The sequence below is a fragment of the Nerophis lumbriciformis genome, linkage group LG11 (genome assembly GCF_033978685.3).
Source record: "Nerophis lumbriciformis linkage group LG11, RoL_Nlum_v2.1, whole genome shotgun sequence".
NCBI lineage: Eukaryota > Metazoa > Chordata > Actinopteri > Syngnathiformes > Syngnathidae > Nerophis > Nerophis lumbriciformis.
The window spans coordinates 47,738,328-47,758,715 of record NC_084558.2 but is presented as its reverse complement, the minus strand read 5'-3'; the positions used below and the strand labels follow the sequence as shown (position 1 = coordinate 47,758,715).

At 36.8% G+C, this 20,388-nt stretch overlaps 1 protein-coding gene across 1 annotated transcript in view; it reads left to right on the top strand.

Moving 5' to 3' along the window:
- Positions 1-20,388, top strand: part of clic3 (chloride intracellular channel 3) — a 29,064-nt gene that overhangs the window by 7,855 nt on the left and 821 nt on the right. Inside the window, exons 3-6 of the mRNA XM_061966460.2 lie at positions 1,139-1,248; positions 4,557-4,682; positions 4,748-4,854; positions 15,590-15,765. Of these exons, the coding sequence (XP_061822444.1) occupies positions 1,139-1,248; positions 4,557-4,682; positions 4,748-4,854; positions 15,590-15,765 (519 nt within the window). The remainder of the gene's footprint in view (positions 1-1,138; positions 1,249-4,556; positions 4,683-4,747; positions 4,855-15,589; positions 15,766-20,388) is intronic.

Below are 20,388 nucleotides of genomic sequence, written 5' to 3'. Positions count from 1 at the left end.
CACGCCAAAAGACACTTTAGACATTTTGGTCACATGCACACGCCAAGAGACACTTTCTGACATTTTGGTTACATGCACACGCCAAAAGACACTTTAGACATTTTGGTCACATGCACACGCCAAAAGACGCTTTCAGACATTTTGGTCACATGCACACGCAAAAACACACTTTCAGACATTTTGATCACATGGACATGCCAAAAGACACTTCCAGACATTTTGATCACATGCACATGCCAAAAGACACTTTCAGACATTTTGGTCACATACACATGCCAAAAGACACTTTCAGACATTTTGGTCACATGCACACGCCAAAAGACACTTCCAGACATTTTGGTCACATGCACACACCAAAAGACACTTTCAGACATTTTGGTCACATACACACGTCAAAAGACACTTTCAGACATTTTAGTCACACGCCAAAAGACACTTTCAGACATTTTGGTCACATACACACGTCAAAAGACACTTTCAGACATTTTAGTCACACGCCAAAAGACACTTTCAGACATTTTGGTCACATGCACACGCCAAAAGACACTTCCAGACATTTTGGTCACATGCACACACCAAAAGACACTTTCAGACATTTTGGTCACATACATACGTCAAAAGACACTTTCAGACATTTTAGTCACACGCCAAAAGACACTTTCAGACATTTTGGTCACATACACACGTCAAAAGACACTTTCAGACATTTTAGTCACACGCCAAAAGACACTTTCAGACATTTTGGTCACATACACACACCAAAAGACACTTTCAGACATTTTGGTCACATGCACACGCCAAAAGACACTTTCAGGAAAGGTTTGTTTTATAGCCTCCATCAGGGAAGTCAGCTTTGGGAGGCTTTTGTCTGTTGGCTTGAAAAGATTTCTTAGATTTTCGACTGGAGAAATGAAACTTGGTCATTCTTTAGAGTAGTCAGTGTGTAGCTTGTACAGAAATAAAGGTCTGAAAACCAGTCAGTACCCAGCAGTTGTTGTCTAGATGACAGGAAATAGTTACTGTGCTTAATCGTATGTAGGTAGGGAAGGATCAGGTGCACAAAAGAATTGTGCGTGTGCCAAGACACGGTCCATTCCCACCTGTCGTGTGTCACCATGGTCTTGTCTCCTCCTCCCAGGCCAGCAGCGACGCTGAGAGCGTAGGAAATTGTCCTTTCTGCCAGAGACTCTTCATGATCCTCTGGTTGAAGGGAGCCAAGTTCAAGCTCACCACCGTGGACATGAAGCGGTGAGCACTGAACATATTTGCTGTTTTGCATCTCCACGTGTTGGCCAATGCTTGTCACTCGTAATGAGAAGGATCCAGGTACCTTCTCGTCTAGATTACAACAGGTGTGCCCAAACGTTTGTCTCCAAGGACCCAAGTGAAAATGTCAAAGTCAAATAATAGATAAATAAATAATGAATAAATTAATTAATAAATAATAAAATAATAAAACAATAATGTATAAATTAATAAAACAATATGGAATAAATGAATGAATAAATATATGAATTAGAAAACATGTACAAATAAATGAATACAAATGATAAATAAATAAATTTAATTTCAAATATAAATAAATAGATGAATGAATAAATTAATAAATACACATTTACACCTACACGCGTACACGCACATACATATATACACCTACACATGTACACACGTATACACCTACATGTGTACCGTACACACATAGTATACACATATACACTTACACGTATACACCTACACACATACACACGTATACACATTTACACCTACACGTGTACACACGCATACATATATACACCTACACGCGTATACACATTTACACCTACACGTGTACACACATAGTATACACTTATACACTTACACACGTATACATATATACACCTACACAGGTACACACATATACACGTTTACATTTACACATGTAGTATACACATTTACACCTACATATGTACACACGCATACATATATACACACCTACACACGTATACACATATACACCTACACACGAACACACGTTTACCCATTTACATCTACACGTGTACACGCATAGTATACACAGATACACTTACACACGTATACGTACATATATACACCTACACAGATATACACGTGTACACGCATAATATACAGTCATACACACGTATAAACATTTACACCTATACACATACACACGTATACACATTTATGCCTACACGTGTACCCACATAGTAAACACATATACGTTTACACGTATACACATTTACACCTACACACGTACACACGTATACACATTTACACCTACACTTGTACACACGCATACATATATACACTTACACATGTACACACGTATACACATTTACACCTACACGTGTACACACATAGTAAACACATACACGTATACACATTTACACCTACACACGTATACACATTTACACCTACACATGTACACATACATACATATATACACCTACACATGTACACATGCATACATATATACACCTACACGTGTACACACATAGTATACACATATACATTTACACCTACACACGTACACACGTATACACATTTACACCTACACATGTACACGCGTATACACATACTGTATACACTTACACATGTATACACATATACACCCACACGTGTACACACACAGTATACACATGTACACTTACACGTGTATACACATATACACCTACACACGTACACACGTATATACATTTACACCTACACATAGTATACACATTCTGTATACATTTACACACGTATACACATATACACCTACACACGTATACACATTTACACCTACACATGTACACTTACACGTGTATACACATACACACGTTCACACGTATACACATTTACACTTACTCATGTACACGCGTATACACATACTGTATAAATTTACACATGTATACACATATACACCTACACATGTACACACATATACACATTTACACCTACACGTGTACACACATAGTATACACATATACACTTACACACGTATACACATTTACACCTACACATGTATACACATTTACACTTACACATGTACACGCGTATACACATACTGTATACATTTACACATGTATACACATCTACACCCACACGTGTACACACAGAGTATACACATGTACACTTACACGTGTATACACATATACACCTACACACGTACACACATATACACATACTGTATACACCTACACGTGTACACACATAGTATACACATTCTGTATACACTTACACACATATACACCTACACACGTACACACGTATACACATTTACATTTACACGTGTACACTTACACGTGTATACATGTACACACGTTCACACGTATACACATTTACACTTACACATGTACACGCGTATACACATACTGTATACACTTACACATGTATACACATATACACCCACACGTGTACACACATAGTATACACATGTACACTTACACGTGTATACACCTACACACGTACACACATATACACATCCTGTATACACTTACACATGTACACACATAGTATACACATTCTGTATACACTTATACACATATACACCTACACACGTACACACGTATACACATTTACATTTACACATGTACACTTACACGTGTATACACATACACACGTTCACACGTATTCACATTTACACTTACACATGTACACGCGTATACACATACTGTATACACTTACACATGTATACACATATACACCCACACGTGTACACACATAGTATACACATGTACACTTACACGTGTATACACCTACACACGTACACACATATACACATCCTGTATACACTTACACATGTACACACATAGTATACACATTCTGTATACACTTATACACATATACACTTACACACGTACACACGTATACACATTTACATTTACACATGTACACTTACACGTGTATACACATACACACGTTGACACGTATTCACATTTACACTTACACATGTACACGCGTATACACATGCTGTATACATTTACACATGTATACATTTACACATGTATACACATATACATCTACACACGTGTACACACATAGTATACACATGTGCAATTACACGTGTATATACATACACACCTACACACTTATACACGTACACACCTACAAACGTATACACTTACACACATTCACACCTACACGTGTATTTACTTACACACATATACACTGAAAAATAAAATAAAATTAAAAAAATTCAATATGGCCGACGCGTCCTAAACCCCTAACCCTGAACTAAAGTATTAATTGTGTTGATATTTTCATTTGAGAATCAATATTAAAGAATATAGATCTGGTATCGGCGCTACCGATATTTCAGTATGGATCACTAGTAAACACCTTGAAGTATAGCAGAAATACTACAGTACATTACTACTGTACTTCTAGATTACAGTACGAGGACACCCAACTGAGTTCAAGTGCTAGTACACTTTGAAGTAATACCTCAAAACAATCAGGACTAAAACGGAACAAACAAATATTTCCCGTGTACCGGCCCTTTAAGTACTGCCTGGTTGCCATGGTGACGATAAAACACGTATTCATTTACCAACCATCCTATTCGTTGTGTGCGCCAGAGCGCCGGACGTGCTGAAGGACTTGGCTCCGGGCTCTCAGCCTCCGTTCCTGCTCTTCAACGACGAAGTCAAGACGGACACCAACAAGATCGAGGAGTTCCTGGAGGAGAAGTTGGCGCCTCCCAAGTGAGAGAACCGCACTTTGTGGCCCCCAAAGGCGCCGCGCACTCACTCGACTCTTGTGACGGCAGGTACGCCAAACTGGGCTGTCGCTACAAGGAGTCCACCTGCATCGGAGAGGACATCTTCCGCAAGTTCTCCGCGTACATCAAGAACGCCAACCCGGGATTGAACAACAGTGAGAACACGTTTGCATCATTTGATATGAGACAAGGATCGCGAACTTCAACTTAGTCTGGTTTTTCTAGTGTCTAGGAGGCCCCGATTTAGGCCCTGGGACGGTCCCAAAAAAGTCTGAGATGCAGCCAAAAGGGCCCTTTGCCCCCAGACTCTTTGGGTACATTTTGGAGACTTCCAGTAGCAAGTCCCTTTTAGGGTCCTCTGTGACTTGGGGCTATTTGGGGTACTTTGGGACCTTTAGTCCTTTTGTAGGCCCCAATCCCTTTAGGGACACTTCTGGGGAAAAAAGTGGCCCTAAAAGTCCCAGCCCCATTTTAAAAGTGGCCCAACCCTGTGAGACATTCGCCTTTCCTCAGTATGGATAGGAGCAGCGTGCCTATGGTGAGCCTAAGCTAGTAGGGGCCAAGTGTCAGGACCTTCTAAGCTAGTAGGGGCCAAGTGTCAGGACCTCCTAAGCTAGTAGGGGCCAAGTGTCAGGACCTCCTAAGATAGTAGGGGCCAAGTGTCAGGACCTTCTAAGCTAGTAGGGGCCAAGTGTCAGGACCTTCTAAGCTCGTAGGGGCCAAGTGTCAAGACCTTCTAAGCTAGTAGGGGCCAAGTGTCAGGACCTCCTAAGCTAGTAGGGGCCAAGTGTCAGGACCTTCTAAGCTAGTAGGGGCCAAGCGTCAGGACCTCCTAAGCTAGTAGGGGCCAAGTGTCAGGACCTCCTAAGATAGTAGGGGCCAAGTGTCAGAACCTTCTAAGCTAGTAGGGGCCAAGTGTCAGGACCTTCTAAGCTAGTAGGGGCCAAGTGTCAGGACCTTCTAAGCTAGTAGGGGCCTAGTGTCAGGAACTCCATAGCTAGTTGGGGCCAAGTGTCAGGACCTTCTAAGCTAGTAGGGGCCAAGTGTCAGGACCTCCTAAGCTAGTAGGGGCCAAGTGTCAGGACCTCCTAAGATAGTAGGGCCCAAGTGTCAGGACCTTCTAAGCTAGTAGGGGCCAAGTGTCAGGACCTTCTAAGCTAGTAGGGGCCAAGTGTCAGGACCTTCTAAGCTAGTAGGGGCCTAGTGTGAGGAACTCCATAGCTAGTAGGGGCCAAGTGTCAGGACCTTCTAAGATACTAGAGGCCAGGTGTCAAGACCTAATAATCTAGTAGGGGCCAAGTGTCAGGACCTTGTGAGTTAGTAGGGGGTCAAGTGTTAGGACCTTCTAAGCTAGTAGGGGACAAGTGTCAGGACCTTCTAAGTTGGTAGGGGCCAAGTGTCGGGACCTTGTGAGCTAGTAAGGGCCAGGTGTCATGACCTTCAATGATTGTCAGGACCTTCAAAGCTAGCAAGGGGCCAAGTGTCAATACCTTCAAAGCTAGTAGGGGCCAAATGTCAGGACCTTGTGAGCTAGTAGGGGCCAAGTATTAGGACCTTGTGAGCTAGTAGGGGCCAAGTGTCAGGACCTTCAAAGCTTGTCGAGGCCAAGTGTCAGGACCTTCTAAGCTAGTAGGGTCCAAGTGTCAGGACCTTCTAAGCTAGTAGGGGCCAAGTGTCAAGACCTTCAAAGCTAGTAGGGGCCAAGTATCAGGACCTTGTGAGCTAGTAGGGGCCAAGTGTCAGGACCTTCAAAGCTTGTCGAGGCCAAGTGTCAGGACCTTCTAAGCTAGTAGGGTCCAAGTGTCAGGACCTTCTAAGCTAGTAGGGGCCAAGTGTCAAGACCTTCAAAGCTAGTAGGGGCCAAGTGTCAAGACCTTCAAAGCTAGTAGGGGCCAAGGGTCAGGAACTTCTAAGATAGTAGGGGTCAGTGTCAAGACCTTCTAAGCTAGTAGGGGCCAAGTGTCAGGACCTTCTAGGCTAGTAGGTGCCAAGTAGAAGGATCTTCTCAGCTACAAAAGGCCAGGTGTTGTTAAGCGCTAAACAAGATATACAAACATAATAAAACAATTTCCTGAATGAGCTGAATTGGTTGGTGTTGGAATTGTTAAAATCTTTAAAGAAATGTTGAAGTATTAACAGTTTTTTTAATTGAGAAATTGTATTATGGAACTCCTGGAATTTCTGGAAAACCGGGAATGTTTCTAGTTCCTAAACCAACTTGTTTTTTTGTCCTTACTAAGAAAAATGTTTTGATTGTGGAACGGTTGAAATGAAATGAAAAAAAGAAAAGTAGTCAAAGGAAAAAGGTTGGAAATAGGGTTAAAAAAAAAAAAAGGAATTCCTGGAAATTTGTTGAACGTGGAAAAGTGAATGTCCAGGATGAGTTGAATGTGTTGGAGCTGGAATGGTTTGAACCGGTTGAAGAACGTGGGAATTATGGAAGTTTGAATGGGGAAAATGAAAAAAAAAATTGGAATTACGGGAAATCCGGGAATTTTTTAAATAATTGTTGAAGTAGAGCACACAATTCCCACACAGGCTGAATATTTTGAAGTTAGAACCGTTTGAATCAGATGAAAAATGTGGGAATTGTGGAATTTTGAAGAAGTATTTGGGAATTTCCCAAAATTTGGGAATATAGGGAAAAAATGGGAATTTTTTTGAAAATGGTAAAAAAACAAAACCCAAAATGGTTTGAATGAGTTGAAATGGTTGCTGATGAAGTTTTTCAAATCGGTCGATAAATGTTGAAGTAGTAACATGTTGGATTGAGAAATGGTATTACGAAATTCCTGGAATTTCGGGAAAATCGGGAATTTTTCCTGTTCAAAAAACAACTTTGTTTTTTGTCCTAATTAAGAGGAATGTTTTGATGGTGGAACGGTTGAAGTGGGTTGAAAAATGTGGGAGGAGTAGTCGCCAGAAAAAAGGGTGGAAATAGGGCTTTGGAAAACCAGGAATTCTGGAAAATCCTGGAATTTGTTTTAACTTGGAAAAAGGGTAGTTTAAATTTCCAGGATGGTGGAATGTGTTGAAGGTGGAATGGTTTGAATAGGTTTAAAAATGCGGGGATTGTGGAAGTTTGAAAAATAGACAATTCATTTTAAATGGGGTAAAATGGAAAAAAAAATTTAACTATGGGAAATCTGGGAACTTTTTTTTTATAATTTTTGAAGTAGAGCACAGAATTCCCGAACAGGCTGAATATTTTGAAGTTGGAACTGTTTGAATCAGATGGAAAATGTGGGAATTGTGGAACTTTGAAGAAGAATTTGGGAATTTCCCAAAAATTTGGGAATTTCGGGAAAAGCGGGAATTTTTTTGAAAATGGTAAAAAACTTGAATGAGTTGAAATGGTTGGTGTTGAATTTTTTCAAATCGGTCGAGAAATTTTGAAGTAGTAACATGTTGAATTGAGAAATGGTATTACGGAATTCCTGGAATATCGGGAAAACTGGAAATATTTTCATTTAAAAAAACTACTTCGTTTTTTTCCCTGATTAAGAGGAATTTTTTGACGGTGGAATGGTTGGAGTGGGTTCAAAAAATGAGAGAGTGGTCGACAGAAAAAGGGGTGAAAATAAGGTTTGGAAAACTGGGAATTCTGGGAAATCCTGGAATTTTTTTGAACTTGGAAAAAGAGTAGTTTGAATTTCCAGGATGGTGGAATGTGATGAAGGTGGAATGGTTTGAATAGGTTAAAATATGTGGGGATTGTTGAAGTTTGAAAAATGGACAATTCATTTTGAATGGGGAAAATGAAAAATATAAAAATGGAATTATGGGAAATCCGGGAACTTTTTTATAATTTTTGAAGTAGAGCACAGAATTCCCAAACAGGCTGGATATTTTGAAGTTGGAACTGTTTGAATGTGATGGAAAATGTGGGACTTGTGGAACTTTGAAGAAGAATTTGGGAATTTGGGAATTTCCCCAAAATTTAGGAATTTCGGGAAAAACAGATTTTTTTTTTGAAAATGGTAAAAAACTTGAATCATCTGAATGAGTTGAAATGGTTGGTGTTGAAATTTTTCTAATCGGTCAAGAAATGTTGAATTATTAACATGATGGATTGAGAAATGGTATTACAGAATTCCTGGAATTTCGTGAAAACCGGGAATTTTTCCAGTTAAAAAAAACAACTTATTTTTTTTGTCCTGATTAAGATTAATGTTTTGATGGTGGAACGGTTGAAGTGGGTGGAAAAATGTGGGAGGAGTAGTCACCAGAAGGTATGGACATAGTACTTTGGAAAACCAGGAATTCTGGAAAATCTGGAATTTTTTTTTTACTTTGAAAAAGAGTCATTTACATTTCCAGGATGGTGGAATGTGTTGAAAGTGGAATGGTTTGAATAGGTTAAAATATGTGGGGATTGTGGAAGTTTGAAAAATGGACAATTCATTTTGAATGGGTAAAATTAAATAAAAATGGAATTATGGGAAATCCGGGAATTTTTATAATTGTTGAAGTAATGCACACAATTCCCCAAAAAGATGAATATTTTGAAGTTGGAAGAGTTTGAACCAGATGAAAGATGTGGGAATTGTGGAACTTTGAAGAAGAATTTGGGAATTTTGGGAAAAGCGGGATTTTTTTTTCAAAATGGTAAAAAACGTGAATGGTCTGAATGAGTTGAAATGGTTGGTGTTGAAGTTTTTCAAATCGATCGAGAAATGTTGAGGTAGTAACATGTTGGATTGAGAAATGGTATTACGGAATTCCTGGAATATCGGGAAAAATGGGAATATTTCCATTTAAAAAAACGACTTTGTTTTATTTCCTGATTAAGAGGAATTTTTTGACGGTGGAACGGTTGAAGTGGGTTGAAAAATGTGGAGTAGTCGACAGAAAAAGGGGTGAAAATAAGGTTTGGAATTCTGGGAAATCCTGGAATTTTTTTGAACTTGGAAAAAGAGTAGTTTGAATTTCCAGGATGGTGGAATGTGTTGAAGGTGGAATGGTTTGAATAGGTTAAAATATGTGGGGATCGTGGAAGTCTGAAAAATGGACAATTCATTTTGAATGGGGAAAATGAAAAAAATAAATATAAATATGGAATTATGGGAAATCCAGGAACCTTTTTATAATTTTTGAAGTAGAGCACAGAATTCCCAAACAGGCTGAATATTTTGAAGTTGGAACGGTTTGAATCTGGTGAAAAATGTGGGACTTGTGGAAATTTGAAGAAGAATTTGGGAATTTCCCCAAAATTTAGGAATTCTGGGAAAAGCGGGAATTTTTTTGAAAATGGTAAAAAAAAACTTGAATGGTCAGAATGAGTTGAAATGGTTGGTGTTGAAATTTTTCTAATCGGTCAAGAAATGTTGAGGTAGCAACATGTTGGATTGAGAAATGGCATTACGGAATTCCTGGAATATTGGGAAAAATGGGAATATTTCCATTTAAAAAAAAAACGACCTCGTGTTTTTTCCTGATTAAGAGGAATTTTTGGACGGTGGAACGGTTGAAGTGGGTTGAAAAATGTGGGAGTAGTCGACAGAAAAAGGGGTGAAAATAAGGTTTGGAATTCTGGGAAATCCTGGAATTTTTTTGAACTTGGAAAAAGAGTAGTTTGAATTTCCAGGATGGTGGAATGTGTTGAAGGTGGAATGGTTTGAATAGGCTAAAATATGTGGGGATCGTGGAAGTTTGAAAAATGGACAATTCATTTTGAATGGGTAAAATTAAATAAAAATGGAATTATGGGAAATCCGGGAATTTTTATAATTGTTGAAGTAATGCACACAATTCCCAAAAAAGATGAATATTTTGAAGTTGGAAGAGTTTGGACCAGATGAAAAATGTGGGACTTGTGGAAATTTGAAGAAGAATTTGGGAATTTCCCCAAAATTTAGGAATTTCGGGAAAAGCGGGAATTTTTTTGAAAATGGTAAAAAACTTGAATGGTCAAAATGAGTTGAAATGGTTGGTGTTGAAGTTTTTCAAATCGGTCGAGAAATGTTGAGGTAGTAACATGTTGAATTGAAAAATGGCATTACCGAATTCCTGGAATATCGGGAAAAATGGGAATATTTCCATTTAAAAAAACGACTTCGTGTTTTTTCCTGATTAAGAGGAATTTTTGGACAGTGGAACGGTTGAAGTGGGTTGAAAAATGTGGGAGTCGTCGACAGAAAAAGGGGTGAAAATAAGGTTTGGAATTCTGGGAAATCCTGGAATTTTTTTGAACTTGGAAAAAGAGTAGTTTGAATTTCCAGGATGGTGGAATGTGTTGAAGGTGGAATGGTTTGAATAGGCTAAAATATGTGGGGATCGTGGAAGTTTGAAAAATGGACAATTCATTTTGAATGGGTAAAATTAAATAAAAATGGAATTATGGGAAATCCGGGAATTTTTATAATTGTTGAAGTAATGCACACAATTCCCAAAAAAGATGAATATTTTGAAGTTGGAAGAGTTTGAACCAGATGAAAAATGTGGGACTTGTGGAAATTTGAAGAAGAATTTGGGAATTTCCCCAAAATTTAGGAATTTCGGGAAAAGCGGGAATTTTTTTGAAAATGGTAAAAAACTTGAATGGTCAGAATGAGTTGAAATGGTTGGTGTTGAAGTTTTTCAAATCGGTCGAGAAATGTTGAGGTAGTAACATGTTGAATTGAAAAATGGCATTACCGAATTCCTGGAATATCGGGAAAAATGGGAATATTTCCATTTAAAAAAACGACTTCGTGTTTTTTCCTGATTAAGAGGAATTTTTGGACAGTGGAACGGTTGAAGTGGGTTGAAAAATGTGGGAGTAGTCGACAGAAAAAGGGGTGAAAATAAGGTTTGGAATTCTGGGAAATCCTGGAATTTTTTTGAACTTGGAAAAAGAGTAGCCTGAATTTCCAGGATGGTGGAATGTGTTGAAGGTGGAATGGTTTGAATAGGTTAAAATATGTGGGGATCGTGGAAGTTTGAAAAATGGACAATTCATTTTGAATGGGGAAAATGAAAAAAAGAAATATAAATATGGAATTATGGGAAATCCAGGAACTTTTTTATAATTTTTGAAGTAGAGCACAGAATTCCCAAACAGGCTGAATATTTTGAAGTTGGAACGGTTTGAATCTGGTGAAAAATGTGGGACTTGTGGAAATTTGAAGAAGAATTTGGGAATTTCCCCAAAATTTAGGAATTCCGGGAAAAGCGGGAATTTTTTTGAAAATGGTAAAAAAAAACTTGAATGGTCAGAATGAGTTGAAATGGTTGGTGTTGAAGTTTTTCAAATCGGTCGAGAAATGTTGAGGTAGCAACATGTTGGATTGAGAAATGGCATTACGGAATTCCTGGAATATTGGGAAAAATGCCATTTAAAAAAAAAACGACTTCGTGTTTTTTCCTGATTAAGAGGAATTTTTGGACGGTGGAACGGTTGAAGTGGGTTGAAAAATGTGGGAGTAGTCGACAGAAAAAGGGGTGAAAATAAGGTTTGGAATTCTGGGAAATCCTGGAATTTTTTTGAACTTGGAAAAAGAGTAGTTTGAATTTCCAGGATGGTGGAATGTGTTGAAGGTGGAATGGTTTGAATAGGCTAAAATATGTGGGGATCGTGGAAGTTTGAAAAATGGACAATTCATTTTGAATGGGTAAAATTAAATAAAAATGGAATTATGGGAAATCCGGGAATTTTTATAATTGTTGAAGTAATGCACACAATTCCCAAAAAAGATGAATATTTTGAAGTTGGAAGAGTTTGAACCAGATGAAAAATGTGGGACTTGTGGAAATTTGAAGAAGAATTTGGGAATTTCCCCAAAATTTAGGAATTTCGGGAAAAGCGGGAATTTTTTTGAAAATGGTAAAAAACTTGAATGGTCAAAATGAGTTGAAATGGTTGGTGTTGAAGTTTTTCAAATCGGTCGAGAAATGTTGAGGTAGTAACATGTTGGATTGAGAAATTGTATTACGGAATTCCTGGAATATCGGGAAAAATGGGAATATTTCCATTTAAAAAAACGACTTCGTGTTTTTTCCTGATTAAGAGGAATTTTTGGACAGTGGAACGAACGGTTGAAGTGGGTTGAAAAATGTGGGAGTAGTCGACAGAAAAAGGGGTGAAAATAAGGTTTGGAATTCTGGGAAATCCTGGAATTTTTTTGAACTTGGAAAAAGAGTAGCCTGAATTTCCAGGATGGTGGAATGTGTTGAAGGTGGAATGGTTTGAATAGGTTAAAATATGTGGGGATCGTGGAAGTTTGAAAAATGGACAATTCATTTTGAATGGGGTAAAATAAAATAAAAAATTTGAATTACGGGAAATCCGGGAATTTTTCCAGTCCAAAAAACAACTTCGTTTTTTTGTCCTAATTAAGAGGAATGTTTTGACGGTGGAACGGTTGAAGTGGAATGAAAAATGTGGGAGTAGTCGACAGAAAAAGGGGTGAAAATAAGGTTTGGAATTCTGGGAAATCCTGGAATTTTTTTGAACTTGGAAAAAGAGTAGTTTGAATTTCCAGGATGGTGGAATGTGTTGAAGGTGGAATGGTTTGAATAGGTTAAAATATGTGGGGATTGTTGAAGTTTGAAAAATGGACAATTCATTTTGAATGGGGAAAATTAAAAAAATAAATATAAAAATGGAATTATGGGAAATCCGGGAACTTTTTTATAATTTTTGAAGTAGAGCACAGAATTCCCAAACAGGCTGAATATTTTGAAGTTGGAACGGTTTGAATCTGGTGGAAAATGTGGGACTTGTGGAAATTTGAAGAAGATTTTGGGAATTTCCCCAAAATTTAGGAATTTCGGGAAAAGCGGGAATTTTTTGGAAAATGGTAAAAAACGTGAATGGTCTGAATGAGTTGAAATGGTTGGTGTTGAAGTTTTTCAAATCGGTCGAGAAATGTTGAGGTAGCAACATGTTGGATTGAGAAATTGTATTACGGAATTCCTGGAATATCGGGAAAAATGGGAATATTTCCATTTAAAAAAACGACTTTGTGTTTTTTCCTGATTAAGAGGAATTTTTGGACGGTGGAATGGTTGAAGTGGGTTGAAAAATGTGGGAGTAGTCGACAGAAAAAGGGGTGAAAATAAGGTTTGGAATTCTGGGAAATCATGGAATTTTTTTGAACTTGGAAAAAGTCTGAATTTCCAGGATGGTCGAATGTGTTGAAAGTGGAATGGTTTGAATAGGTTAAAATATGTGGGGATCGTGGAAGTTTGAAAAATGGACAATTCATTTTGAATGGGGTAAAATAAAAATAAAAATTTGAATTACGGGAAATCCGGGAATTTTTCCAGTCCAAAAAACAACTTCGTTTTTTTGTCCTAATTAAGAGGAATGTTTTGACGGTGGAACGGTTGAAGCGGGTTGAAAAATGTGGGAGGAGTAGTCGCCAGAATAAAGGGTGGACAAAGGACTTTGGAAAACCAGGAATTCTGGAAAATCTGGAATTTTTTTTTACTTTGAAAAAGAGTCATTTAAATTTCCAGGATGGTGGAATGTGTTGAAGGTGGAATGGTTTGAATAGGTTAAAATATGTGGGGATTGTGGAAGTTTGAAAAATAGACAATTCATTTTGAATGGGTAAAATTAAATAAAAATTGAATTATGGGAAATCCGGGAATTTTTATAATTGTTGAAGTAATGCACACAATTCCCAAAAAAGATGAATATTTTGAAGTTGGAAGAGTTTGAACCAGATGAAAAATGTGGGAATTGTGGAACTTTTAAGAAGAATTTGGGAATTTTGGGAAAAGCGGGAATTTTTTTTCAAAATGGTAAAAAACATGAGTGATCTGAATGAGTTGAAATGGTTGGTGTTGAAGTTTTTCAAATCGGTCGAGAAATGTTGAGGTAGCAACATGTTGGATTGAGAAATGGTATTACGGAATTCCTGGAATATCGGGAAAAATGGGAATATTTCCATTTAAAAAAACTACTTCGTTTTTTTTCCTGATTAAGAGGAATTTTTGGACGGTGGAACGGTTGAAGTGGGTTGAAAAATGTGGGAGTAGTCGACAGAAAAAGGGGTGAAAATAAGGTTTGGAAAACTGGGAATTCTGGGAAATCCTGGAATTTTTTTGAACTTGGAAAAAGAGTAATTTGAATTTCCAGGATGGTGGAATGTGTTGAAGGTGGAATGGTTTGAATCGGTTGATAAATGTGGGTATTGTGGAAGTTTGAAAAATGGACAATATTTTGAAGTTGGAACGGTTTGAATCAGATGGAAAATGTGGGAATTTTGGAACTTCGAAGAAGAATTGGGGAATTTGGGAATTTCCCCAAAATTTGGGAATTTCTGGAAAAGCGGGAATTTTTTTGAAAATGGTAAAAAACTTGAATGGTCTGAATGAGTTGAAATGGTGGGTGTTGAAATTTTTCAAATCGGTCGAGAAATTTTGAAGTACAAACATGTTGGATTCAGAAATGGTATTACGGAATTCCTGGAATTTCGGGAAAACCGGGAATTTTTCCAGTCAAAAAAACAACTTTGTTTTTTGTCCTGATTAAAAGCAATGTTTTGACGGTAAAACGGTTGAAGTGGGTTGAAAAATGTGGGAGTAGTAGTCGCCAGAAAAAAGGGTGGAAACAGGGCTTTGGAAAACCAGGAATTCTGGAAAATCCTGGAATTTTTTTTGAACTTGGAAAAGGGGTAGTTTAAATTTCCAGCATGGTGCAATGTGTTGAAGCTGAAATGGTTTTTTGAATAGGTTGAAAAATGTGGAAATGGTGAAAGTTTGAAAAATGGCTGATTAATTTCAAATGGGAAAAATGTCCAGGAATTCTGGGAAATCTGGGAATTTTTGAAGAAGAAGAATAAATAGATGAGTTTTGGTGTAGAAAAGCATATGTGCGAATGTTTTGGAGCGTTCACACAACTAAAGTACATGCATTACTCGTCACCTGTGCTGATAAATGATAACAATTTGATGTTGCAGTGCTGGAAAAGAAATTCCTGTCCACCCTGGTGAAACTCAACATGTACTTTGAGACGCCGCTCCCTCACGAGCTGGACCGGAACCCCAACGTCACAGAGTCCCGTCGTCCCTACCTGGACGGGGACACGCTCACCTTGGCGGACTGCAACCTGCTTCCCAAACTCAACATCATCAAGGTGACACCTTTTGAACATATAAGTCGCAGATATATACGTTGTTAAAATGAGTTATTAAACCTTAATTGTTTCCAACAGCAGGGCAGTAAAATGGCCGGTCTAACAAAACAGAAGTCATCGGCGTAGACCCACTAGCTGCGCGAACTAGCTTTCCAATCACCTAAACAGACTCAATAACTCCCGGGTGATGTAATTGCTAACACAGACACTCGTAAAACGTTAGCGCATAAGCCAATGCTAAAGACGCTAGCTTGATTACATCACGATAGCGCGTACAAACGTGCGTGAAAAACACTCCGACAGACGTCACACGTGGGACGCTTTGGTAAGCATGAATTGTTTTAGTTGTATTGTAAAACTTACAGAATCCGTACGAGTAGGAAGGCTAACTCGTCCAAAAGATGGCGCCACAGCTCAAACAATAACGCACATTCAGTGTCTTTGCTCGTTTAAAAAAAAATATATATATATATATATATATATATTTGCATTATGGCCGTCGGCGAAGAAAAATACATAAATTATCCGCACCGTTTTGTAAGCCGCAGGGTTCAAAGCGTGGGGGGGAAAAAGTAGTATTTACAGTATTATGTACCTGAAGGACCACCGTTATGTAGTCTCCAAACCCGTGAAGCAACACACCTCAATCAAAATTCATCTGGTTTTTACCTGTCAAGGTGTGTTTTTCTCTACCATTTTACACATGGCTCCGCCCCTTCCTGTATATTGCCGATTACTCGAAACCGAAAGTTCCGCACGCACATTCTTGTCCACTCCCGTTTTCTTCCCACCAAGAGGAAAAAAATAAATGGTAGAACGTTTTATCGAACACTTCAATTACGTGTCTACCGCGATATATTTTGATATCGATTTACCGCCCCGTTCTCGGGTAATTCCTTCCAAATAAGGTCAATACTTCCTGTCCAGTCAGACAAAGATGGCGGTCCAAGTCTGTGTTCTTGTCTCAGTGGTTGCTGGTTGAAGTTGTGCAATAGAAATGGAATGTTGCTACAAAGTTGGTGACATCATAGTTTTTTTCTTCCTTTCATTCTTTTTGAAATACTACTACTACTACTACTACTACTAGTACTAGTACTATGACTACTACTACTATTAATTACTACTTCTACGACTCCTACTACTCCTACCACTACTATGACTACTATAACTATGACTATGGCTACTACTACTATTAATTACTACTTCTATGACTACTACTACTACTACTATGACTACGACTACTATTACTATTAATTAAAACTTATACTACTACTACTTTGACTATGACTACTATAACTATGACTACGACTACTACTACTACTACTGATTTGTACTTCTACAACTACTACTACTACTACTACTATGACTGACTACTATAACTATGACTACTACTATTAATTACTACTTCTACTACTACTATGACTGACTACTATTACTATGACTACGACTACTATTACTATTAATTAAAACTTATACTACTACTACTTTGACTGACTACTATAACTATGACTACGACTACTATTACTATTAATTAAAACTTATACTACTACTACTTTGACTGACTACTATAACTATGACTACGACTACTATTACTATTAATTAAAACTTATACTACTACTACTTTGACTATGACTACTATAACTATGACTACGACTACTACTACTACTACTGATTTGTACTTCTACAACTACTACTACTACTACTACTATGACTGACTACTATAACTATGACTACTACTATTAATTACTACTTCTACTACTACTATGACTGACTACTATTACTATGACTATGACTACTATTACTATTAATTAAAACTTATACTACTACTACTTTGACTATGACTACAATAACTCTGACTACGACTACTACTACTACTCATGTATACTTCTACAACTACTACTACTACTACTACTATTAATTAATACTTCTACTACTACAACTACTACTATGAATGACTACTACTACTATGACTACGACTACTAATATTAATTAAAACTTATACTACTACTACTTTGACTATGACTACAATAACTATGACTACGACTACTACTACTACTCATTTATACTTCTACAACTACTACTACTACTACTACCACTACTACTATGACTGACTACTATAACTATGACTCCGACTACTACTATTAATTATTACTTCTACGACTACTACTCCTATCACTACTATGACTACTAGTACTATGACTATGGCTACTGCTACTATTAATTACTACTTCTACGACTACTACTACTATGACTATGACTATGGCTACTACTATAACTGACTACTATAACTATGACTACGACTACTATTACTATTAATTAAAACTTCTACTACTACTACTTTGACTATGACTACTATAACTATGACTACGACTACTATAATTATGACTAAGACTACTATAACTATGACTACGACTACTATTACTATTAATTAAAACTTATACTACTACTACTATGACTGACTACTATAACTATGACTACGACTACTATTACTATTAACTAAAACTTATACTACTACTACTTTGACTATGACTACAATAACTATGACTACGACTACTACTACTACTCATTTATACTTCTACAACTACTACTACTACTACTATTAATTAATACTTCTACTACTACAACTACTACTATGAATGACTACTACTACTATGACTACGACTACTACTATTAATTAAAACTTATACTACTACTACTTTGACTATGACTATAATAACTATGACTACGACTACTACTACTACTCATTTATACTTCTACAACTACTACTACTACCACTACTACTATGACTGACTACTATAACTATGACTCCGACTACTACTTTTAATTATTACTTCTACGACTACTACTCCTATCACGACTATGACTACTAGTACTATGACTATGGCTACTACTACTATTAATTACTACTTCTACGACTACTACTACTATGACTATGACTATGGCTACTATAACTATGACTCCGACTACTATTACTATTAATTAAAACTTCTACTACTACTACTTTGACTATGACTACTATAACTATGACTACGACTACTATAATTATGACTAAGACTACTATAACTATGACTACGACTACTACTAATTTCTACTTCTACAACTACTACTACTATGACTGACTACTGTAACTATGACTACGACTACTACTATTAATTACTACTTCTATGACTACTCCTACTGTTACTACTATGACTACTATAACTATGACTATTACTACTACTAATGACTACTTCTACGACTACTACTATAACTATGACTACTACTACTATTAATGACTACTTCTACTTCTACGACTACTACTACTATGACTACTATAACTTTGACTACGACTACTATTGATTACTACTTCTACGACTACTACTACTACTACTACTATGATTATGACTACTATAACTTTGACTATGACTACTGTAACTATTTATTACTACTTCTATGACTAATACTACTATTACTTCTATGATTATGACTACTATGACTATGAAAACTACTACTATTAATTACTACTTCTACTACTACTACTACTCCTACTACTACTACTATATATATGACTATGACTACTATTACTATGAATGACTTATTTTACAACAACGACTACTACTACTATTAATTTACTACTTCCACGACTACTACTACTACTACTACTACTACTACTACTACTACAATTACTTCTATGACTATGACTACTTTAACTGTGACTATGACTACTACTACTACTACTACAATTACTTCTATGAGTATGACTACTTTAACTGTGACTATGACTACTACTACTATTAAGTACAACTTCTACAACTAGTACTACTACTACTACTGCTACTACTATTATGACTACAATAACTATGACTACGACTACTACTACTATTAATTACTACTTCTACAACGACTACTACTCCTACTATTACAATTACTATGACTATGTACTACTAGTACTACTCCTACTACTACTATTAATTACTACTTCTACAACAACTATTACTCCTTTTACAATTACTATGACTATGAGTACTACTCCTACTACTACTATATATATGACTACGACTACTACTACTATTAATTACTTATTTTACAACTACTACTACTACTACTATTAGTTTACTACTTCTACGCCTATTACTACTACTACTACAACTACTACTATAACTTTGACTACGACTACTATTAATTACTACTTCTACGACTACTACTTCTACTACAATTACTTCTATGACTATGACTACTTTAACTGTGACTATGACTACTACTACTACTACAATTACTTCTATGACTATGACTACTTTAACTGTGACTATGACTACTACTACTACTACTACTACAATTACTTCTATGACTATGACTACTTTTACTGTGACTATGACTACTACTACTATTAAGTACTACTTCTACAACTAGTACTACTACTACTTCTATGACTACTATAACTGTGACTACGACTACTATTAATTACTACTTCTACAACGACTACTACTACTCCTACTATTACTATGACTACTATAACTGTGACTACTACTACTATTAATTACTACTTCTACAACGACTACTACTCCTACTATTACAATTACTATGACTATGTACTACTAGTACTATTATTAACTACTACTTCTCCACCGACTAATACTACTACAA